This window comes from Opisthocomus hoazin, chromosome 9 (assembly GCF_030867145.1).
Source record: "Opisthocomus hoazin isolate bOpiHoa1 chromosome 9, bOpiHoa1.hap1, whole genome shotgun sequence".
Classification (NCBI taxonomy): domain Eukaryota; kingdom Metazoa; phylum Chordata; class Aves; order Opisthocomiformes; family Opisthocomidae; genus Opisthocomus; species Opisthocomus hoazin.
Genome location: NC_134422.1, coordinates 37,291,309 through 37,309,563, shown reverse-complemented (window position 1 = coordinate 37,309,563; position 18,255 = coordinate 37,291,309). Strand labels below are relative to the sequence as shown.

General features: G+C 44.5%; 1 protein-coding gene across 2 annotated transcripts in view; it reads left to right on the top strand.

The window, feature by feature from the left end:
* The window catches only part of HDAC4 (histone deacetylase 4), a 264,827-nt gene that overhangs the window by 23,667 nt on the left and 222,905 nt on the right, over positions 1-18,255 (top strand). For both annotated transcript variants that reach the window (XM_075431189.1, XM_075431191.1), the window contains exon 2: positions 3,939-4,188. In XM_075431189.1, the coding sequence (XP_075287304.1) occupies positions 4,167-4,188 (22 nt within the window). In that variant the 5' untranslated portion in view covers positions 3,939-4,166. The remainder of the gene's footprint in view (positions 1-3,938; positions 4,189-18,255) is intronic.

The window sequence follows — 18,255 nt, the reverse complement described above, 5'->3', positions numbered from 1 at the left end:
TCTTGTGAAAGTGTTCTAAGCAGATGCATGCCTTCCTTGCCGTAAATGATGAGAAGACTGTCTGCTGGACTGCTGAGGACCGAGCGTGTTGTGTGATGTACTCTCTGGTAGGAGATGAGTAAGAGAAGAGCTGAAATGACCCCTAGTGCCTTTAATTTAGGGAAGGTGTATAGTAAAGGATGGTGGCTTGTTGAGGCACCAGAACAACTGAGAAACAAGGGGCTTTTGCTGAGGCTGCAACCTCTCACTCTGTCTCTTACTGTATGGTCACTGCAGATATGGAGGCTCGTTATCAGCTGGTGACAAGGAGGTGACAGCATACTTGTGCTGTGGCTGCCTTCCGAACCAGGGATGTGAGGAGGATACAGCTACAGATGCACCAGCCTGAATGGTTTTAAGGAACATGCGCTCTCGGGCATGCCCTGGTAGAAGTAGACTGAAACAAATAGCCATTAATTTGCTCTTTGTGCTCCTATTCCAGAGGTATTTTTTCTCTAAATCCAGCAGGGACCAGACTCTGAACAGTTCTCCTGCGAGGCAGAAAGCTTGATCATACCGGTCCTGATTAAAGAAGAGTGTGCGTTTCGCACACCTGCTGGCTTGAGCCTGCAGTCGGCCTTTCTGCGCTGTGGTCTGAAACGTGCAGTGCCGTCCACAGTCTTGTGTGTGCGGATGCTCTCCGGCTGCGCTTTGCTCTGTGCCTAGGGAAGGGCTCCGTGAGCAGTGCCAAAGCTGGCACGGTCAGTATGCCACTGCTTGTTGCCTGCCAAGAAAATTCACCTAGCCGGCAGGCAGTCCCGGGGCTCGCTCAGAGGCAGCAGGCAGGCGAAGTGAAATCCAGCTCTTTTTCTGCACGCTGGAGCCCGGTGAGTCTGACCCGAGCCCGTGTGCGGTGAAACCTGCTGTGCCTGTGATCCCGTTCCCCCCGAAAAAGGGAGGTGAGCGACCTGTCTGGCCAAAATAGTTGATTACGAAGTTACTCATGAGAGGATCGCGCTGCTGTAAACAAACGCGTACTCATCCCCATCACGTACGGCGTGTGTCTGGTTAGTAGTGGGCAGACTGCCTAAGCAGCTTATCCCGGCCATGACCCGGTCCTCGCCGATGCCTGAAGAGCTCGTGAGGAGCGTGTCTCTGCACAATGTGTGGGGTGGACTCGCTGTTCTTAACGGCCGAGATGTGCAGACCAGAGATGGTGACACTTGTCCTGGAAGGCAATGGAGTAGAAGTAAGACAAGCTCCAGTTTTGGGGTTTGTTATTTTATTTTTTTTGAAACAAGAGAATTTGGTTGGCAAACACTATAGACCTCCAAATATCCTAAGCGTAGGGGTAGACAGCATTTTGCTTCTCCTGATTTGAGAAGTGTTTCTGTGGCTTAGTGGCAAAATGACAAATTTACATAAGAATTGTTGCAGATAGGGGCCTGACAGCAACTCTTGACTGCTGTGGAAATGCTTTATTGGACTGTATTGAGATCAGCACAAGCGGTAACTGAAAATTAGAGTTCAGTGGTGAGAGAAGTTGGGAAATGACTGCTGTCTCTGTCCTGGAAAGGTCTGTTTTGCTTATACTTTACTCAGTCTTCTAGAATAAATGTAGGCAACATTAAAAAAAAACACAAAAACAAAACCAAACAAAAAACAAACACTGCCAAAAACCAAAACAAAAACAAACTCTTAAGTGAACTACATCTGTAGCTTGTCCATCTGATTATGGTTATTTTGTCATCTCTGCTCTGACCAGGCACTAGTATTACTAAAGCAGAAGCTTAATATATGTGACTGAATTTAGATAGACCTTTGGGGGAAGAATTGGGAATAGGTAAACCAGTAGTGCTGGTTTATGCATTTGCTGCTACTGCTTCAGTCCAGTTTCTGTGGGAAATGCATACACATCTTCTCACTGCTCGTGCTCCGTACTTCATTCTTGCACCGTGAAAATGAGTAGACAGAAATCTGTTAACTCCATGCCAAGTCTTGCTCGTCTACAGCTGAGATTGCTTATGCTATAACATTACCTGCTGTTTTTATTGGAAATAAATGATGTTAATACTTTGCTGATGTCTAGTCTAAGCCGAGCTGACTCTGTTCAATGGGATGTGCAAATTAATGGAACTGGAAGATCTTGAACGTTTGGGATGGCAGAGACCTGCAGGGATTGGAAATGACACTTAAGTAATTTTCTCTAGAATTTGATGCATAACATGAAAGAGCGTTCCAGGCCTCTGAAAATGCAAGAGGGGCAGAGGAACTCGGAGGGTAGTAACGCTGAGGCATTTGGGGTAGAGAGAAACAGCCAATTAAAGAGTTTTTTAATGAAGTATGGCAAGGAGGGCCTCTTTGTTCCACAGCGTCTGCTTGGGCATTATTCTGCAACTCAGGAAAGTACCGTTATAAAGCAGGGCCCATCATAAGCGATGGTGGTGGTATTTAAGTCTTAGATCTGGTTCTGCTGCCGAATTGGAAAGGAACATGAATATCTGAGCATGCTAAGAGCTCTTCCAAGAATAGATGGGACTACTTGAAATGCAATGGCACAGATAAATTGTGGACAGATGCTCATTGTGCAAGCGGCAGTAGTAGTTTTTATCATACTCAACCCCCGCCCAAGGAGTGTTGCTGCCTCTTTGCTGGAGGTCACCACACCCTCAGATCTGCTGGTGGAGCAGTTTGAGGTGAGTGCTCCCTGCTCTGCTTTGAGCAGAGTCAGCTGGATTAATTTAGATGGGTTAACAAGTTGGCTTCTGCCAGCAGGCTGACTTCATGTCTGAAGTGGGTTAGGGTGTGCTGGGTATAAACTGTTCTTGCCAGCCGAGCTGCGAAGGCAGAAGTGCCTCGGCAGGGCAGCAAGGAACTCCTCTGGCTACCAGCTGTCTGTTAACACGGCGTCCTCGGTATCCAGGAGAGGTTATCTGTGGGGAGCCTGAATGCTGGTGACTTTTTCGGTGCAAAGAAGGGAAATAACCTGTGGGCGTGAAATACTTTGCACAAAGGACACAATTGGGTGTAATCTGTGTCAGTAGCTTTAGCGGGTAGTGTGGATCAGTGGCAGGTCTCCGTGTGCTAAAACAAAGCAATCTCCCTGAGAAGCCCTGCCTAGAAAACGTGGCTGTTGAGAAATACTGGATGCCACTTGGTGTAGTGACAAAACCCCCCCAAAACTGAGCTTCAGGACTCTTTGCAGCAGGTTCTGTTGGTATCAGTATTGCTGGTTGCATTGGAGACACCGTCTGTGGGAGCTCTGAGGTGGGGGTTTCTGTAAGCTAGGGCATCTACTGCCTTGATATTTTTATTTGAGGGGGGGCGGCAGAAGTACACGAGGTTGCTAACTCAGTGGCTTTTTTTTCTCTCCTTCCTCCCTGTAATATACAGATTAGAAATAATTGGAAGCGGTGGATTTATTTTTTTTTTTTCCCTGGGGCAGTATGAAGTTGCTTCTTAATAATCTGTTGGAGGCTTGGACAGAGTGGGAGTGGAATTGATTGTGTGGGTTTTTTTTCCTTCCTGCTCCAAGACCACTTCTTGGCACTGAGGAATTTTTCTTTAGACTTCTTTGGGGAACAGATGCGTGAAGTACAGTTACCACTTGTACATATGGCTTTTAAAATATGGAAGCTGTTGGACTGAAGTGGCTTCATATGGTGCTGTTGGAGGATCAGAATTAACATGCAAGTTTGGGTTTTTAAGAGTTGAATGTGTAGTTGAAAAGTTTTTTTTTTTTAATTTTTTTTTATGATGTTAAATATTAGTCTGCTTTTTGTGGTTATTAATTAAAATTGCATCTGTAACTCTGAAAAATACTCTCTCTGCAACCTTAATGCCTAAAATAGTATCTTAGTTCAATCTTTTCTTCTGGGGATAAATATGCTATACAATGTGTAATTTAAATGGTTGTAATCTTAATTCTCTAATGTAGACATCTTCTTCTTTAATTTCAGGTTCCCATTTTGAAAGCCATTAGAAGATATTCTGCCACCCTATTGGATTACTTCCTACACAACTCAGCATGTCACTGTGCCCTGGATTTTATAAGGTGGCCATGATTTAATCCCCACTTCCAATTCCTATGTATTGGTGAAGCAGTGGAGCTCTTTCGAGCTGCCGTTACTCGCGTGGAAACTGATCAGTCTCAAATCCCTGCTCCAAAGGACTAGACGTTGCTAGCAATGAGCTCCCAAAGCCATCCAGGTAAGGGCAAAACCACTTTAAATCTAGTCATGACAGCAGAACACCGTGTGTTTGTTGCACGAACAGACTTTTTATTGTGTTGAAATGATAATCCAGTCCCTCTCCCTGGATTGCTAAGACTTTGCGCAAAGATGGAAAATCATGTTGCTGATACTGGATTTACAAGGATATCTTGCCATTTTAGGTTTCTTATTGTCGCATTACATATCACTGAAAGTTGTAGGTATTTCCTGAGATGTTAACCAGATGTTTATTTTGTTAAATATATGCTGATAATTCTTTCACGGTATGTAGTCTATCTCTAAGGATTGGTCGTGATTCTGCTGGTGTGTCTTTATTGATATTTAAGAAAACTCTTTGACTTTTAATGTACATTTTAGTAGGAGAAATTACTTTTGCCAGAACAAGGGTCGATATCTCAGTGTTGTCTGGGGGATTATCCCTAACATGTCTTGTAATTTAAGACATATCACTATAAAATTGTGCATTTCTGTCAAGAGGATCTGTAGATACTCGGTTACCTGCTTGCTAGCTTAAAGTCATCTCATGTGTTTGTATTTAGTGAGTTTCGGGTGACTCTGGGTTAGGCAGAGCTTTGTGAGCTTGTGCTTTGGAAGAGCTCCGATATGCCTGCTTTGACTGTTTCAGTTTATGATGGAAAAAATGACTGTTCGGAAGCAAACAATCCAACAACCACAAGGCACGTGAAAGTAGTCATTTAACTATGCCTTTAAGAGATTACTTTTGTAACTTCTGTTTAATCAGTTTTGGGTTAACGGTCAAATGAGACTGAAGTTAAAAGCCAATGAACAGCTCGTAAGATTTAAGGAACTGTGCATTTGTGGGGGAAGAATTTTATATTTGTATCAGAATTACTTCTAGCAGCCCATTTGTGTTTCTGAGGCTAGGAGCTAGAAATGCTGCAGTAACTAGGAATGCTGGAGGTTACAGGAAGCAGTGCTGAAAATCTGACCGCCGCATAGGAACTGAGATGAGTTTATAAGTCTCTAAAATTATCAGTCCTGTGAAAAAGAAATTCTGGATTGTACTTCCATAACGTGGAAGTCTCTTAGATTTTGAAACTTATTTCTGGTACTATGGAGAGCTGGGAAACAAAGCACACACATATGAGTAGTGTTCTGCATGTAAGTATTCACCTGTGATACATTTCTTGGAGTGTGGTGTTTTTCAAGAGATCTGTTCTTCAGATAAGGGGATCGTTATTTGGATGCTTTCCTGCCGCAAATAGGAGAGGCACTGAGGAGCTAGCGGCTGCCTGCTCTTTTTCCCCACAGTAGTGGGACAGGTTGAATATATACCTATGTTAAAAACCAGCAAACAGAGCTAACTTAATATTACTTTACTTCTTCAGGAGCAGCTCTCTAGATATTTGGGAAAGGGTGGTGTCATTCTTAGTTGGATTGTTCTGTTGGTGCAGGGTAGTAGAAACCCACTGCTGATTTGTCTTGTTTTCCTTCAATTTATCTGCTAAACCCCCCCCCCCCCTTTTTTTTTTTTGGTCTTGCCTTCTTTTGTTGGTACTGCTACTCCTGCTCAAGTTCTGTGCTGATGGTGTAGCAGAGAGTCATGTAAAAAGGGCTGATGAAAGAAAACAAGCAGCTCGTCGTGTAAGACTGGTTTCTGGAGTGGTAAAAATTGCTTTGAGCCTATCTTGTTGACAACTGTGTCTAGAGTGGCTCTTGCTGAGGAGGCCGGTCTAATCAAAACCCAGGGAAGTGGCAGCTCAGCTGGATGGCTTTGGACGTACGTGGTTTCTCCTGTGCTGCTGTGCCTTTTCACGTAAGACCTTAGAATGAGGTATAGGATGGCTCAGTAAGAATTAGTCATGGCTACTGTATGTGTGTTCGGTAGAAAATAAGACTACTAGTAGGGGAAAGTTGTGTCTACTCTGGTAGCCCTTTCAGACATAAGAAACTATTGTCATTATATTATTTAGAGCTACAGCTTAAACTTCCTATTGACAGTAACCCTTGAAATGAAGGACATGTGATAGAAACTCAAGGTCCATCATCAGCTGGTTCACTGGAGATCATTTAAAGAGTGAACAACTTTTGTAAAACTGAGTAAGTGGAGGAAATGATCTTGTGGTGCTGTTTTTTACAGAGTGGTGTTCTGCAGGTAGGCTTTGTGTGAAAATATTTTCAGATGGTATCAACTTCCACAAAGTTCTACTTTTCATGAAGTGCTGTTGAGAAATTCTGCCCGTGTCCTTCCTAGGCTTTGGATTCTTACTTTGGTTGTCTTTCCAAGTATTGGGTTAAAATTCTGCAGTGTATCATGGTGGCCTTTTACCCCTGCCTTACACTGTGGTGTTCTTACTGCTTGTTTCTCTTTTAGAGTCAGTTTGATAATAATTGGTAGAAATATTTTCTCAGCCTTGCCAAAGATGACATCTGGACTTCTCATGTCAGTTATGATAGCTATTTTGATTATATGGCCACAGGTAATTAGTAATAATGATGTGCATTGTTTAAGGGAAGGCTCTGGCTTAACTGAAGAGCCTATTAAACCTTGCTTCAGTGGATACAAGCTTTCTTCTCTAATCTTCTCCAAACCTATCACTAATGGGATGTTTTAGGAACAGTGCCATAAAATTGTTGCAGCCTAGATGAATGAAAGTGGTTTGTTTTTTTTCTTTTTTTTCTTCCACTCTGCAAAGCTCTCTTGTGGGAAATGTTGGGTACTGAAGGCTTTGTACTGAACCACGCGAAAAAATATGGAGAAGACTAAGATATCCAGGAAAAGTATGACTTCCCCCTTCATTATTCTGCCATCACTGCCACTTTTCTTGTTATGTTTTGGAGTGAATTTTCTCAGAGAACAAAAAGTAAGTTTTGGAAAAGTAAGAATGCCCAGTTGGGAGAAGTTAATTCTCAAGAACTTACAGTGGATAAATCAATCTGTCTTGAGCCCTAGACATGGGGTAAAGACCTTGACCTTTGTATTCTGGGCCAAAGGCTCTCTCCAGTCTCCTACTTGAGCTTTGGGTTAAGACCAGCAGCTCTTGCTGGCAAGCAGAACTTGCCACAAAAGCGCGTGTGGGTGCACTGTGTGCATGAGGAGCAGGAGAAGCAGGTGGGCTGCTGGTGTACCCTCTTGCCACAAGCACTGTGTGCCAATCATAGAATGGTTTGGTTAGAAGGGACCTTGTAGATCATCTTATTCCAACCCCTCTGCCATGGGCAGGGACACCTTCCACTATACCAAGGTGCTCAAAGCCCCATCCAACCTGGCCCCCTCCTGCCAGGGAGGGGGCAGCCACAGCTTCTCTGGGCAACCTGTGCCAGGGCCTCACCACCCTCACAGAAAAGAAGGATCATTGCATGGTGCCCATGGCTCTGGAGGAACGACCAGCTCCCTTGCAGATGCTGGTAGGTTTTGTGGATTCCCAGGCAGGAATGGGAATCGCTTTGGGTGGAACTGCTGGGCAGGATGGAGTGATGGAGGGAAAGGATCTGAAACTGGCGAGTGGGGTTGGCAGGAGGACAAGCTTTCCCCTGGGGTGATGGGAGGAGGAGGCTACATAGACCCGTTTCAGACAAAGCTCAGAGGCATTGCGTGCCCTTTGGCTTTTGGCAGAGGAGTCCAGCGCTGTAACAAAGCTGAAAAAAATGCTGAAACTGTGCTGTAAAAGATCAAGTTGCTGCAAAGTATAATTAAGAAAATTAGGCTTATTAAGATAACATTTAGGATTATGGCAAAGCTTGGGGGGGCAGGGGAAGACGTGTTTAGTTTCACTTCTTAACCTGTTATGTTGCTCACAATTTAAACTTACCTTATATAACCTGTGGTGCTGACTGAGTTGTGACTGTGTGGGGTTTTTTTTGTGTTTTGTTGGGTTTTTTCCTCTTAGTGACGTTAAATGATTTCTTGGTCGCCTTCTACCTCCCCCTTTATTTTCAGTGGCTTAAGTTTCACTATCATTTGGTTCTTTAATCAGTAAAGATTGTTCTGCTCATACTAGTTATACATAAAGATCAGTTTAAAAAAACAAAACACTTAAAGTTAATCACTCAACTGATTTGTATTTGTTTAAAGTTCACTTTCCTTTGTAAAAGCTGAAAATCTCCATGTTCAATGAAGCATGTTGTTTATGAAATGTTATCTTACAGGAATTAGCCAGTCTGAATGCAAATGCTATACTCTTTCTTCAGAGCTACTCTTGCGGAGATGCAAATTTTATTTACATTTTGAAATGCTGAATGTTTGATAATTAGGAATATTGAAGTTTAAGAATGAGCTGCCTATCTGATATGGAAAATTCTGCAGCAGGATCATTAAGACTGAGAGGAGATACCAGAGAAAGCAGAAAGCTTCGTGATCACACAACGCTGGGAAAACGAGTTAGCAAGTCGCGTGCTGCGATTTGCTAGATTGATAAGTACTTTTGTGTGGCGTTTTATCTGCTGAGTGCAAGAAGCCACTCTCCTTTCATACTCCGTGGCTCAATGAGGCGTGGAAAGCCATTTCATGCAGTATGCATAAAGAGCTTTCCCTGTTAGCCTCTTCAACATTTTGCACCACGCAATAAATATTTTATGTGTTCTCTTTTTAAAGATTAAGAAGTTTCTGTGCAGATGCATTTCAAACTCGCTTTAAATGACACTGACCTACTTTCTGACAGTAATGAGTCTGTTTCTGTAAGTTATCTGGGGGCAAGAGCATGCTTTCAATAAACATAAGGACTAGAGGAGTAAATTCGAGTCCTCCTTTAGCAGGGCTGGGTCACAACTGATATTTGTTGGCTGTCATCTGGAGGGACATCTGGACATGGTGTATCCCTGCTTCCCCATACCTATCTGGTGCTCCAGTTCATTATGGCTGGATTATTCTAGACTGGACATTCAGGCTCCTGTTTACCGGTAAAACACTACTAACAGTGAGTGTAGGTGGCACCTCATTATCTCTGATGCTGTCTTTTCTCTACGTGGAAATACAAAGATTTCTCCAGACCTGTCCTCTTCCCACACTGCCATGCGTCTGCTTGATAGAGCGTACCCTCAGCAAGTTTGCTGATGACACAGAACTGGGAGGAATGGGGATGCACCGGAAGGCTGTGCTGCCATTCAGCGAGACCTGGACAGGCTGGAGAGCTGGGCGCAGAGGAACCTGATGAAGTTCAACAAGGGCAAGTGCAGTGTCCGGCACCTGGGGAGGAACAACCCCATGCACCAGTATAGGCTGGGGCTGACCTGCTGGAGAGCAGCTCTGCGGAGAGAGACCTGGCAGCGCTGGTGAATGAGAAGCTGACCATGAGCCAGCAGTGTGCCCTGGCTGCCAAGAAGGCCAGTGGGATCCTGGGGTGCATCAAGAGGAGTGTGGCCAGCAGGTCGAGGGAGGTTCTCCTCCACCTCTACTCAGCCCCAGCGAGGACCCATCTGGAGTACTCTGTCCAGTTCTGGGCTCCTCACTTCAAGAAAGATGAGGAACTACTGGAGTCAGTCCAGCGCAGGGCTACTAAGATGGTGAGGGGACTGGAGCATCTGTCCTATGAGGAAAGGCTGAGGGAGCTGGGCTTGTTCAGCCCGGAGAAGAGAAGGCTGCGAGGGGACTTTTATAAATGCTTATAAATATCTCAAGGGTGTGTGTCAGGAGGACGGGGCCAGAGTCTTTTCAGTGGTGCCCAGCGACAGGACAAGGGGCAATGGGCACAAACTGAACCACAGGAAGTTCTGGCTGAACATGAGGAAGAACTTTTTCCCTCTGAGGGTGACGGAGCACTGGAACAGGTTGCCTAGAGGGATTGTGGATTCTCCTTCTCTGGAGATTTTCAAGACCTGCCTGGACAAGGTCCTGTGCAGCCTGTTCTAGGTGACCCTGCTGTGGCAGGGGGGTTGGACCAGATGACCCACAGAGGTCCCTTCCGACCCCTACCATTCCATGATTCTGTGCTTCATGGGAAGCTGAAGTTTTGGGGAAAAGTTCAACTGTTTGGCAGGCCCAGCAGAGGTAACAGGAACTCCTTTGAAGGTATGCTGCTGCCTGTCCTGTACAGCAGTAGGGTTGAGGATGTGTAGTAGGAACTCAGTAGCAGGAGCTACTGTGGTGCCTTGAAGCTGTTGCCCTGAGCAGTCTGGTCCCTCAGGTTTGGGGAGGACTTTGAAGTTGGTTGAGAAGTAAACTCAGCAACAAGATCTGACAGTAAGACGCTTTGGTTAGAAGACCCGAAAACTGTTACGGATGGGAAGTGGGCATGTCTCCTTTTACTTTTTTTTCTTCAACCTATGGCAGAATATCTACTCCACCTGCATTCTTGTTCTTATCTACCTGTAAGCCAAGCCTGTCCTGGATTCCCTCTAAGAACAACAGTATCATTTTGAGGACGTTGAAAGTTTTGAGGCTGCTACCATGAAACCTGTGAAGTTTTCACTTTCTGGAGCATCAAATAGTTGAGACTTTCTGTACAAGGTTTTTATTGTACCCTCAAAAGAGAAGAATTGTTTTGTGCTTCAACTTGGGGTTCAAGTTGAAGTTCCTTCTAGGTCAGTGTCCCTGCTAAGTACATTCCTCTCATTTCTACTTTTTCTTTAAATGCAGTTCTTGCACTTTGGATTTCTTTAACAGCCTGTTTCTAAAGTAAGTTTTTCAGCCTGTGATGTATCCTGCAGTGCAAAGATGAGAAGCAGGTACTTACGATGAGAGGCGGAGAACTCTGAATTATTTTGGATGACGTACAGGGTAGGAAAAGGATATAAAAAAGGTTGTACTTTTAAAGTCAGATGATAAAGTTTGAGATAGTCCTTGGCACCTTGCATCTTGCTTAGAAAGGAGAGAAATCTTTTTCTGTACGGTTACTACATTTTTATTATTCACTTTTGGTCAACCTCAGTTTGACCTGTATCTTGTCTCATGTATACTTCCCCAAATTAAATTTGTTACTGGACTGTAACAAGGAGTATATTCTCAGCGTTTCCTTTAAATTATTCAGCTTGCCGTCTTCGAGCCAGGCTCTCACACTGATGAGGCTTGTTTGTGTGCCTTTGATGTGGTCGGATCAATTAGGACAGAGCTGATGTTGAAGGAACGTTTCAGTCATCCCACTGATTCTGAAAGTGATTCAAGAGCAGGGGCAGAAAATCCACTTATTCTTAGATGGATGTCAGCCATACATTGTGTTTTTCATCCTTTAAGTCTAGGAATTCGGCTGTCTGGCTACCTGTGCTTTGACAGGTACTGCTCACTGCAAAAGCAAAAATAATTGCCTTATTTTTGAGAGCTCTTGGTTAAAAGTTTTTGAAGTTTTTTTTTTTTTAAGAAGTTTTCATATTGTTGGATTGGGGAGAAGAGTGGATAAACAATTGTGATGACATTTCTTCTTTTAATGTAGCTTTTAGTATATTTGTTCTTTTATCCCTTATGCCTGTGGAAACTGACTTTACAGTCAGAAAATAGCCAGGAGTGACTGAACATGGAGTACCAGATGCCTGACTGGAGAAGGAAAAATTGTGAACATGTTAATTCTCCCGTCCTTCAGTAAAGGCTTGATGAGTCCCTTTTCCCCCATAGGTTGCAATGTACCATGAATTTCCCTGCACTCTGTGTTCTTTTCCCTTTAGGCTGTTAAGCCTTTCAAGTGCACTGACGCCTGCAAGGTTTGAGGTATCAAGTGGAGTGGTCAAAAGCCTGGGTAAAGTGTGGAATACATTTCTTGGCCAAACTGTGATGGCAAAAATATTTTATTACAAATAAATGAGAATGATCGTATTCATAGGTAACACCTATGAAATACAACACTGCATGGATTTTAGGGTAGCTTTGTATGGCTGTTTTCTAATTTTCATGAATTTGCACTTAGGAACTTCAAAGATGCTCAGTGGGGTTAGATCTCAAATAATTGATCTAACTAATTAACCGGTAGCGTTGCACAGTTACGGAGGCAGGATGAGCAGAGTTTAACCCGCTGTGCAGCTGTGCTTCAGAATAGAACTGCAGCATCCGTTTTGGTTTTTAGCCCTAGCAATGGCCTGGCCAAATGGAGACCCTGTGGCCCTTTGTGCGGTGTGTTGCTGCCACCTATTCTATTCCCATCCCTTGTCTTTCTCTTTTTCCTAATTTCTTGAATTGTGATACTTGCTTTCCTTTCCCTTGTCCGTTGGTGTTTGAGAGCTAGAGCCTGGCTGGGGCAGGGACCATGGCTCCAGTGGCTTCCTTGCAAGAAGAAAGCAGGCAAGTGAATCTCCATTTGCATCTTTGATGTGCTAACTAATGAGAGTCAGAGCACACAATTCATTCTTCCTTTAAGAAAACTAAAAATAGTATATTGGCAGATATTTTAAACATTTTATTTCTATAACCAAAATCAGAACGCTGTTTCATCAGTTACTGGAAAAATCAGATGATTTACCTGCAGTGCCCTTGTTTGCTTTGAACCACTCAGTGGCTCTTGGTGTTCCCCCTGGGAACAGCTATCATGGTTTGGCTAAATGGTGCTTGATAAGACTGATATGCTGAAGCAAATTTTTAGCCTTTCAAAAGGATGGAACTAATATTCAGCTTTGCACCTGTTGGAAGCTGAATTGTATAGAGAAGACTACTTGTGGGCTTTTTTGAGATCCTCCTGTCTCCCTATGGTCTCTTTAAAACCGAACTAGATCACAATTACTTAATATCTTCTTTCAAACAAAAGAAAGGTGTGCTGACTGTGACAATTTAGAGATTTGTCTTGAATTTCAAGCATGATTCAAGCTTAATTTTATAATGCTTAAAAACCAGACAAGACCACATTCAACGATACCCTGGAAAGCTGCTGTTGCAGCTCATGAACCTTACATATAGCACAGCTGTCCTCTTTGGGCTCCATAGGTTAGAGGCTTGCTGACTTCCCAGCCACGCCGCTGTCCACCCAAGGGGAGAGTCTGTACATCAAGACCATAATTGGGAATATTTGCTAGATAACACGTTTGTACTGACAATTTCTGCAGCTAAGTCTGTTTACAAAGTACTGCTAAGCTGCTTCTCTTTGGTGGTCATTTAACTTTCCTAAGTGATGGTACAACGTGTCCTTCTGATTGTGAAGGCCTTTCCTGGTCTACCTGTCAGGCAGCATCTCTGGAGAGACTCAAAGGTATGACTGGTGGCACCAGTTCTTCTGAGTGTGATCAGAAGCCCATGCATATGTGTGGGGTTCAGTGGGGCATTGTTAATCCTCCTTTGAACCCCACCAGCACAGGCTTTGCCAGGGGATCCACAGCCTAGACTTTATCTTCCCAGTGTTCGTATCTGGTCTGCTCAACTTTGATGTAGCAACATCAGATTTATCTTGAAGGCATGAGTTGTGAAGCCTGAGTGCATTCTGCAAAGGATGTCTGTGCAAGTTCAGTCCTGGGATGACCAGGTGTGGGAGCCTGACCACATCTAGCTGTGGATACCTGGGAAAGAGGGTAAGAACAGGTAAGATTGTGGCAACAGCCATTAATGTGCCCTCTCAACGTCTAGTTGTGTGTGACTCGGATTTTTGGCGGCGGCTGGACATGGTAAATTTTACTTTATTGATCCTTTTTCTGTTTGTCGTCTGCTTTTGGAAGCTGCTTATGGTTTGGTATTTGCAGGGAATGGCACAGTTGCACCTTGCTGCTTGAGGAGCACTGCGTTGTCTCCCTCTGCTTCAGAGCCCGTGTGGCTGAAATTGATGTTTTTGAGGGTCTACTGCCTTCCACTGAGTGAGGAGTGGAGTGGTGGCATCTGAGCCCTTCACTGTAAGCACCAGAGCTGGGCGCTGGGATACGAACGGAGAGTTGTACAAAACTGTTCCGTCAGTTCTGTTTTGGTTGTACTAAGGGCTGAGTAATCCTAGCACTGAAAAAAAAAAATCTTCCTTTGCGTATTGATACTTTGCATTGACTTGAACATGAGCAAGCAGGATTTTGCCAGTGCTACTTTCTCCTCCAGGAGAAACTCCTGATGATGGGCGAGGTAGAGTTGCTTGCAGGGGAGAGGACCGCTGGAAACTCTCACTGTGCTACCACTGCGCTCTGTGGTAGGGCTGGGATCAGGATGTTGGAGAAGTAACAGATGAATTCAAAGAAATCATTTTAAAAAAAAATCAATCCTCATCCTTTCACTATTCAAGAATCTATGTACTCACTTTGTTTGTAGCTGTTCTATTGCCAAACCACATAAATAGCTTTACAGGGAAAATTGTAATGGGAGTGAGGTCTAGTTTGTGAGCTTCGAACTGTTGGCCTTGGCCTCAGGTAACCATTTTGTCCTGAAAGGTGGCTGCTGTCGTCCTGTGACCCCTTCAGACTTTATACAATAGCAAGGAGCTTTGGGGTGAGGGGTGTGGGGTTTGCTGCCTCTCTTGGCACTGTACTTAGTCTTGTGTATTTTGACTTTTTTTAATAGATGTTGCTGTCCATGAACTACTGTGTAATGACTCTTTGCAGTCAAGTTTCACCTTCTAATCAATAGACCAAGATCAATGCAGTTGTTTGTACGTGCGGTCACTTTAGACATCCAGCCAGTGAAGTTGGGTGCAGCTGGGAGATGGGTAATGCTCCCTCAGTTCGTTTGTTTGTGGAGAGATCGGAGGGCAGGGTTTTTTTCACTGCTTCTGTAAAGTTGGTTGCAGTATTTTTGGTCAATTGACAATTCTCAGGCATAAAACATAAAACCGGCTGATTTTAAGATAATCCATTGAGAATGGTTTTTTGCTGTTCTGTTTCAGCATTCAGAACGTGCACTTTCTGCTTTAACAGACTTGGCCCCCTCCTTTAACTGTGACCTTTTTTTTTTTATGCTGTCTATAGAAACATACATCTTAGTTTAAAACTTTTTTCATGCTGGTGTGTCCTTTTCTATACAATGCTTGAGCTGCCCTTGTGGGAAGACATAAAAGCCTGAACTACACCGAGCTAATACCCCTTCTCTTCTCTGGTCAAAAAATAACTCGGGAGAATAAAAGACTGGAGCCCATACACCAAACTCCAATAGTCCATCCAAGTATTGAATCGTTGACATCTGTCACTGTAGGAAAAATCTCTGAAACTTCCAAGCACTTGCTTTATTTGAAGTAAGATGCCACTGGTCTCATACAGCTTTTGCCAGGAGAAGGCATGCGATCCTTACAGCTTAGCAAACCGAGAAGAAGGGCTTTGGCATCTGTTCCCCACCAGCAGCAAGTATCTGATTGGCATTAGATTCCCCCCCCCCCCCCCCCTTTTTTTTTTGTCTTTCCAGCAGGTGGAAGGCCTGTTCTGCAGGCTCGTAACTCTTGACAGGTTTATCGTGATGGCTTCTTGGCAGGTAGGGATGATGCTGTTCATTCAGTCTGCCTTAAAGATTCTTCTTTTTTTTTTTTTTTTCTTTCTTCTCCTTAAAGTGTAGCTTCGTGCAGTAGCTATTTCCAATAGGTCATGGGACTTTTGCCTCTGGTTACTACTTTGTCTCCAGAATTGCAGCAGGTAGAGCTAACTTGCAGGGTCAGTACGTCTTAATCACCACCTCTGCCTCCCCGAGATGTGTTTGAGACGGGGTGATCTGAACACACATAGCATTGGTTTACTGGGACAAAAGTTTGGGAAGGCTCTGCGTTAGTCTTCTCACACGTTTTCTTTTTCACAAGGGAAGGTAAGCATAATAGTTCTGTCCAGGCACTGGCTTCTTGTGACTTCCGAAGTCCTTCTAAAGGAGCTGCTGTGTAAAAGTTGTCCTTCGAAATTTTTTTTTCTCTTTTTGATCACACTTGTTGTGCCAGACCTCAGCTTGTTTTTAGCAGCTCTCCAGAGCATTTTCTAACTGGGCACTGAAAGAGACTTCCTCCTCCGCTGATTAATTTCTGGCATGGAGCATGAACTAGCTCTTGCGTCAATAAATCGTCACAACCTTTGCTTGTCTCCGTCAGCGTAAATACGGGTGGACTCTAGCATGCCCGAAAGTAGGCCAGAGGTTGCTCATTTTGCAGCTGCAAAGTGGTACAGCCCAAGAGTGCTGCGGGATGCGCGTGCTTGCCGGGGTAGCAGGGCTGCTGCATTTCAGGTGACAAGTTGGGCCCCTTTTCCCTTCTGCTAACTTTTTTGGCTCTGGAATTGTATTTTATATATTAAGATACTGTTTTACAACTGTCACGGAGGGTGATGTTTTTAGTTGCATTTGTGTTGTTTCCTAGAACAAATGTGCGCGTTTCATAGCTATGAGCAAGCCAAGTGCCTTCCTCACCGTAGCTCAGCTGCTTGGGTTGTGTTAGTGCCGGTTGTGGAACGGAGATGGCCAGCCTGTGTGACCCTGGTCCTCAAGGCTCTGCTGATTTCCACGGTAAGCTCCTCACACCTGCTTCCCTCTTGCTGCCCGGCACGCGTCGGCTGTTTCGCAGCTGGGCTGCTGCAGTCCTCTGCTCCAAGGCTGCCTGCGCGTTGTCGCTCTGGAGATGCAGCCGAGCTCCAAAGCGTGGTTCGTGGCTGTGCCTGCTTCGTGCTGGCCGTTTTGGGGGGCTGCCCAGGGAGCCCGAGACGCCGTTTGGCTTCTTCGCCTTTGGGAACACTCACTTCTGAGCTGGTGGCTCAGGCTGCCGTTTTTCCTTCTGGTTATTCCGCAAAGCAGAACTAGTGTTGGTTTTTGTCAGGGAGAATACCGATAGCATTGCACAAAAGAACGGGATGTTTTGGGGATAATTGCCCAAAGTAGTTGGGCAACATTTACTTGATCTTTAGATGTTCTAACGATCGGACGAAAGAAACTTTCTTGCTTGAACAGCTGTTGTGCAAACTGGGTGCTGAATGCTTCGAGAAATGGAAGGTAAGAAACCTGCTAAATGGTTTATCAGATTTTAAAGATAGGCTAGAGCTTAGTCTCTGGGAAATGTAGTGTCTGTTTTTGTTAGGTAGGAGAAAGAAAACTTGGATTTAATTGCAAGGATGACAGCACGTTTCAAGTACGCCAGTCCCTGCTATCTGCGTGCCTGTCTCAGCTGAGAGATCGAGTTGCAAGCCTGGTCTCATTTAAAAAGAAAAAAAAAAAGTACAGCTGAACAGTAAAACAAATACTCATCGTCAAGTTGTTTTTCTATTGCAAAAAGCAATGCAAGGTTTGGATTGTTGTGTTTTTTTTTTTCTTCTTCCTCTAAGTGAAGTAAAATCCTTCTCAGCAACAAGTTTACTATTGGTGTTAAACAGGACATACAGAATATAACCCAGGTATTGCTGTGTGCCTTGTGACAAGCTGTGGCAGTGGCAGAATACGACGCGTTGTGCCACTCGGCTGGCGGGGTGCTGGGGATGCCTGCAGCTTGGTGCCAGCGTATGGCAGCGGCGTACAGAGCTGCCTCTGCTGGAGCAGCTCGCTAAAGCCATTGCGAAAAGCATCGGTGGCTTATTGACAGGGTTCCTCCCAACTCTTGGTAAGGCAGGAAAGGAGCAAAGCGAGAATATGAGGTGTTTGAAATGGCTGAATACTATGAAATGTTGTCCTGCTGATTCAGACGCACTAAAGAAATGTGTGTAAGTGATGGACTTAGATTTAAAGACCCCCCCCGCCCCCAACACAGAGCAGCTGCAGTCTGACACTTCACACTCAGTCCGCTTTCTGCGTTTTGATCTTGGAGAAGCTTGAGAGAGCTGCAGAAGAGGCTGCAATGATACATGTGCAGCTGCTTGTCAGTGCGAATCGGAGGTTGGGGTGAAACCTGCCGGTTCCCCGAGGCTCCAGCGGTTTCTCCTTGGAGAGTGCCCCGATGAAACAGCCCGCTCGGTCTTGCTGGAAGCATCTTCCTCCTCCCACTTCCAGCGCTGTTCCAATGCCCCCACAGCTCCCCTGCCTGTAACTGCGTAGTTGGGCAGGCCCGATGGATCAAATGGCAGAGAAACATTAAGAATATTTCTAAAGTTTCTATGTATTTTCTTCTTTATTCTCTTAATCTGTGTCTAAATCAAACAAAAACTGCTGGTGGAGAGATAGGGGAAAATTCCTGGACATCCCACTCCTGGATGAAAGCTTTTGAAGTTATTTTTGCCAATTTTGAGAAACCAGCTGTAGCTGTTATCAAACAAACTGTTTGTTTTGTAATAAACTTCTGCAAATATTCTTTCTGTCCTTTGAAAAACAATCTGTTGC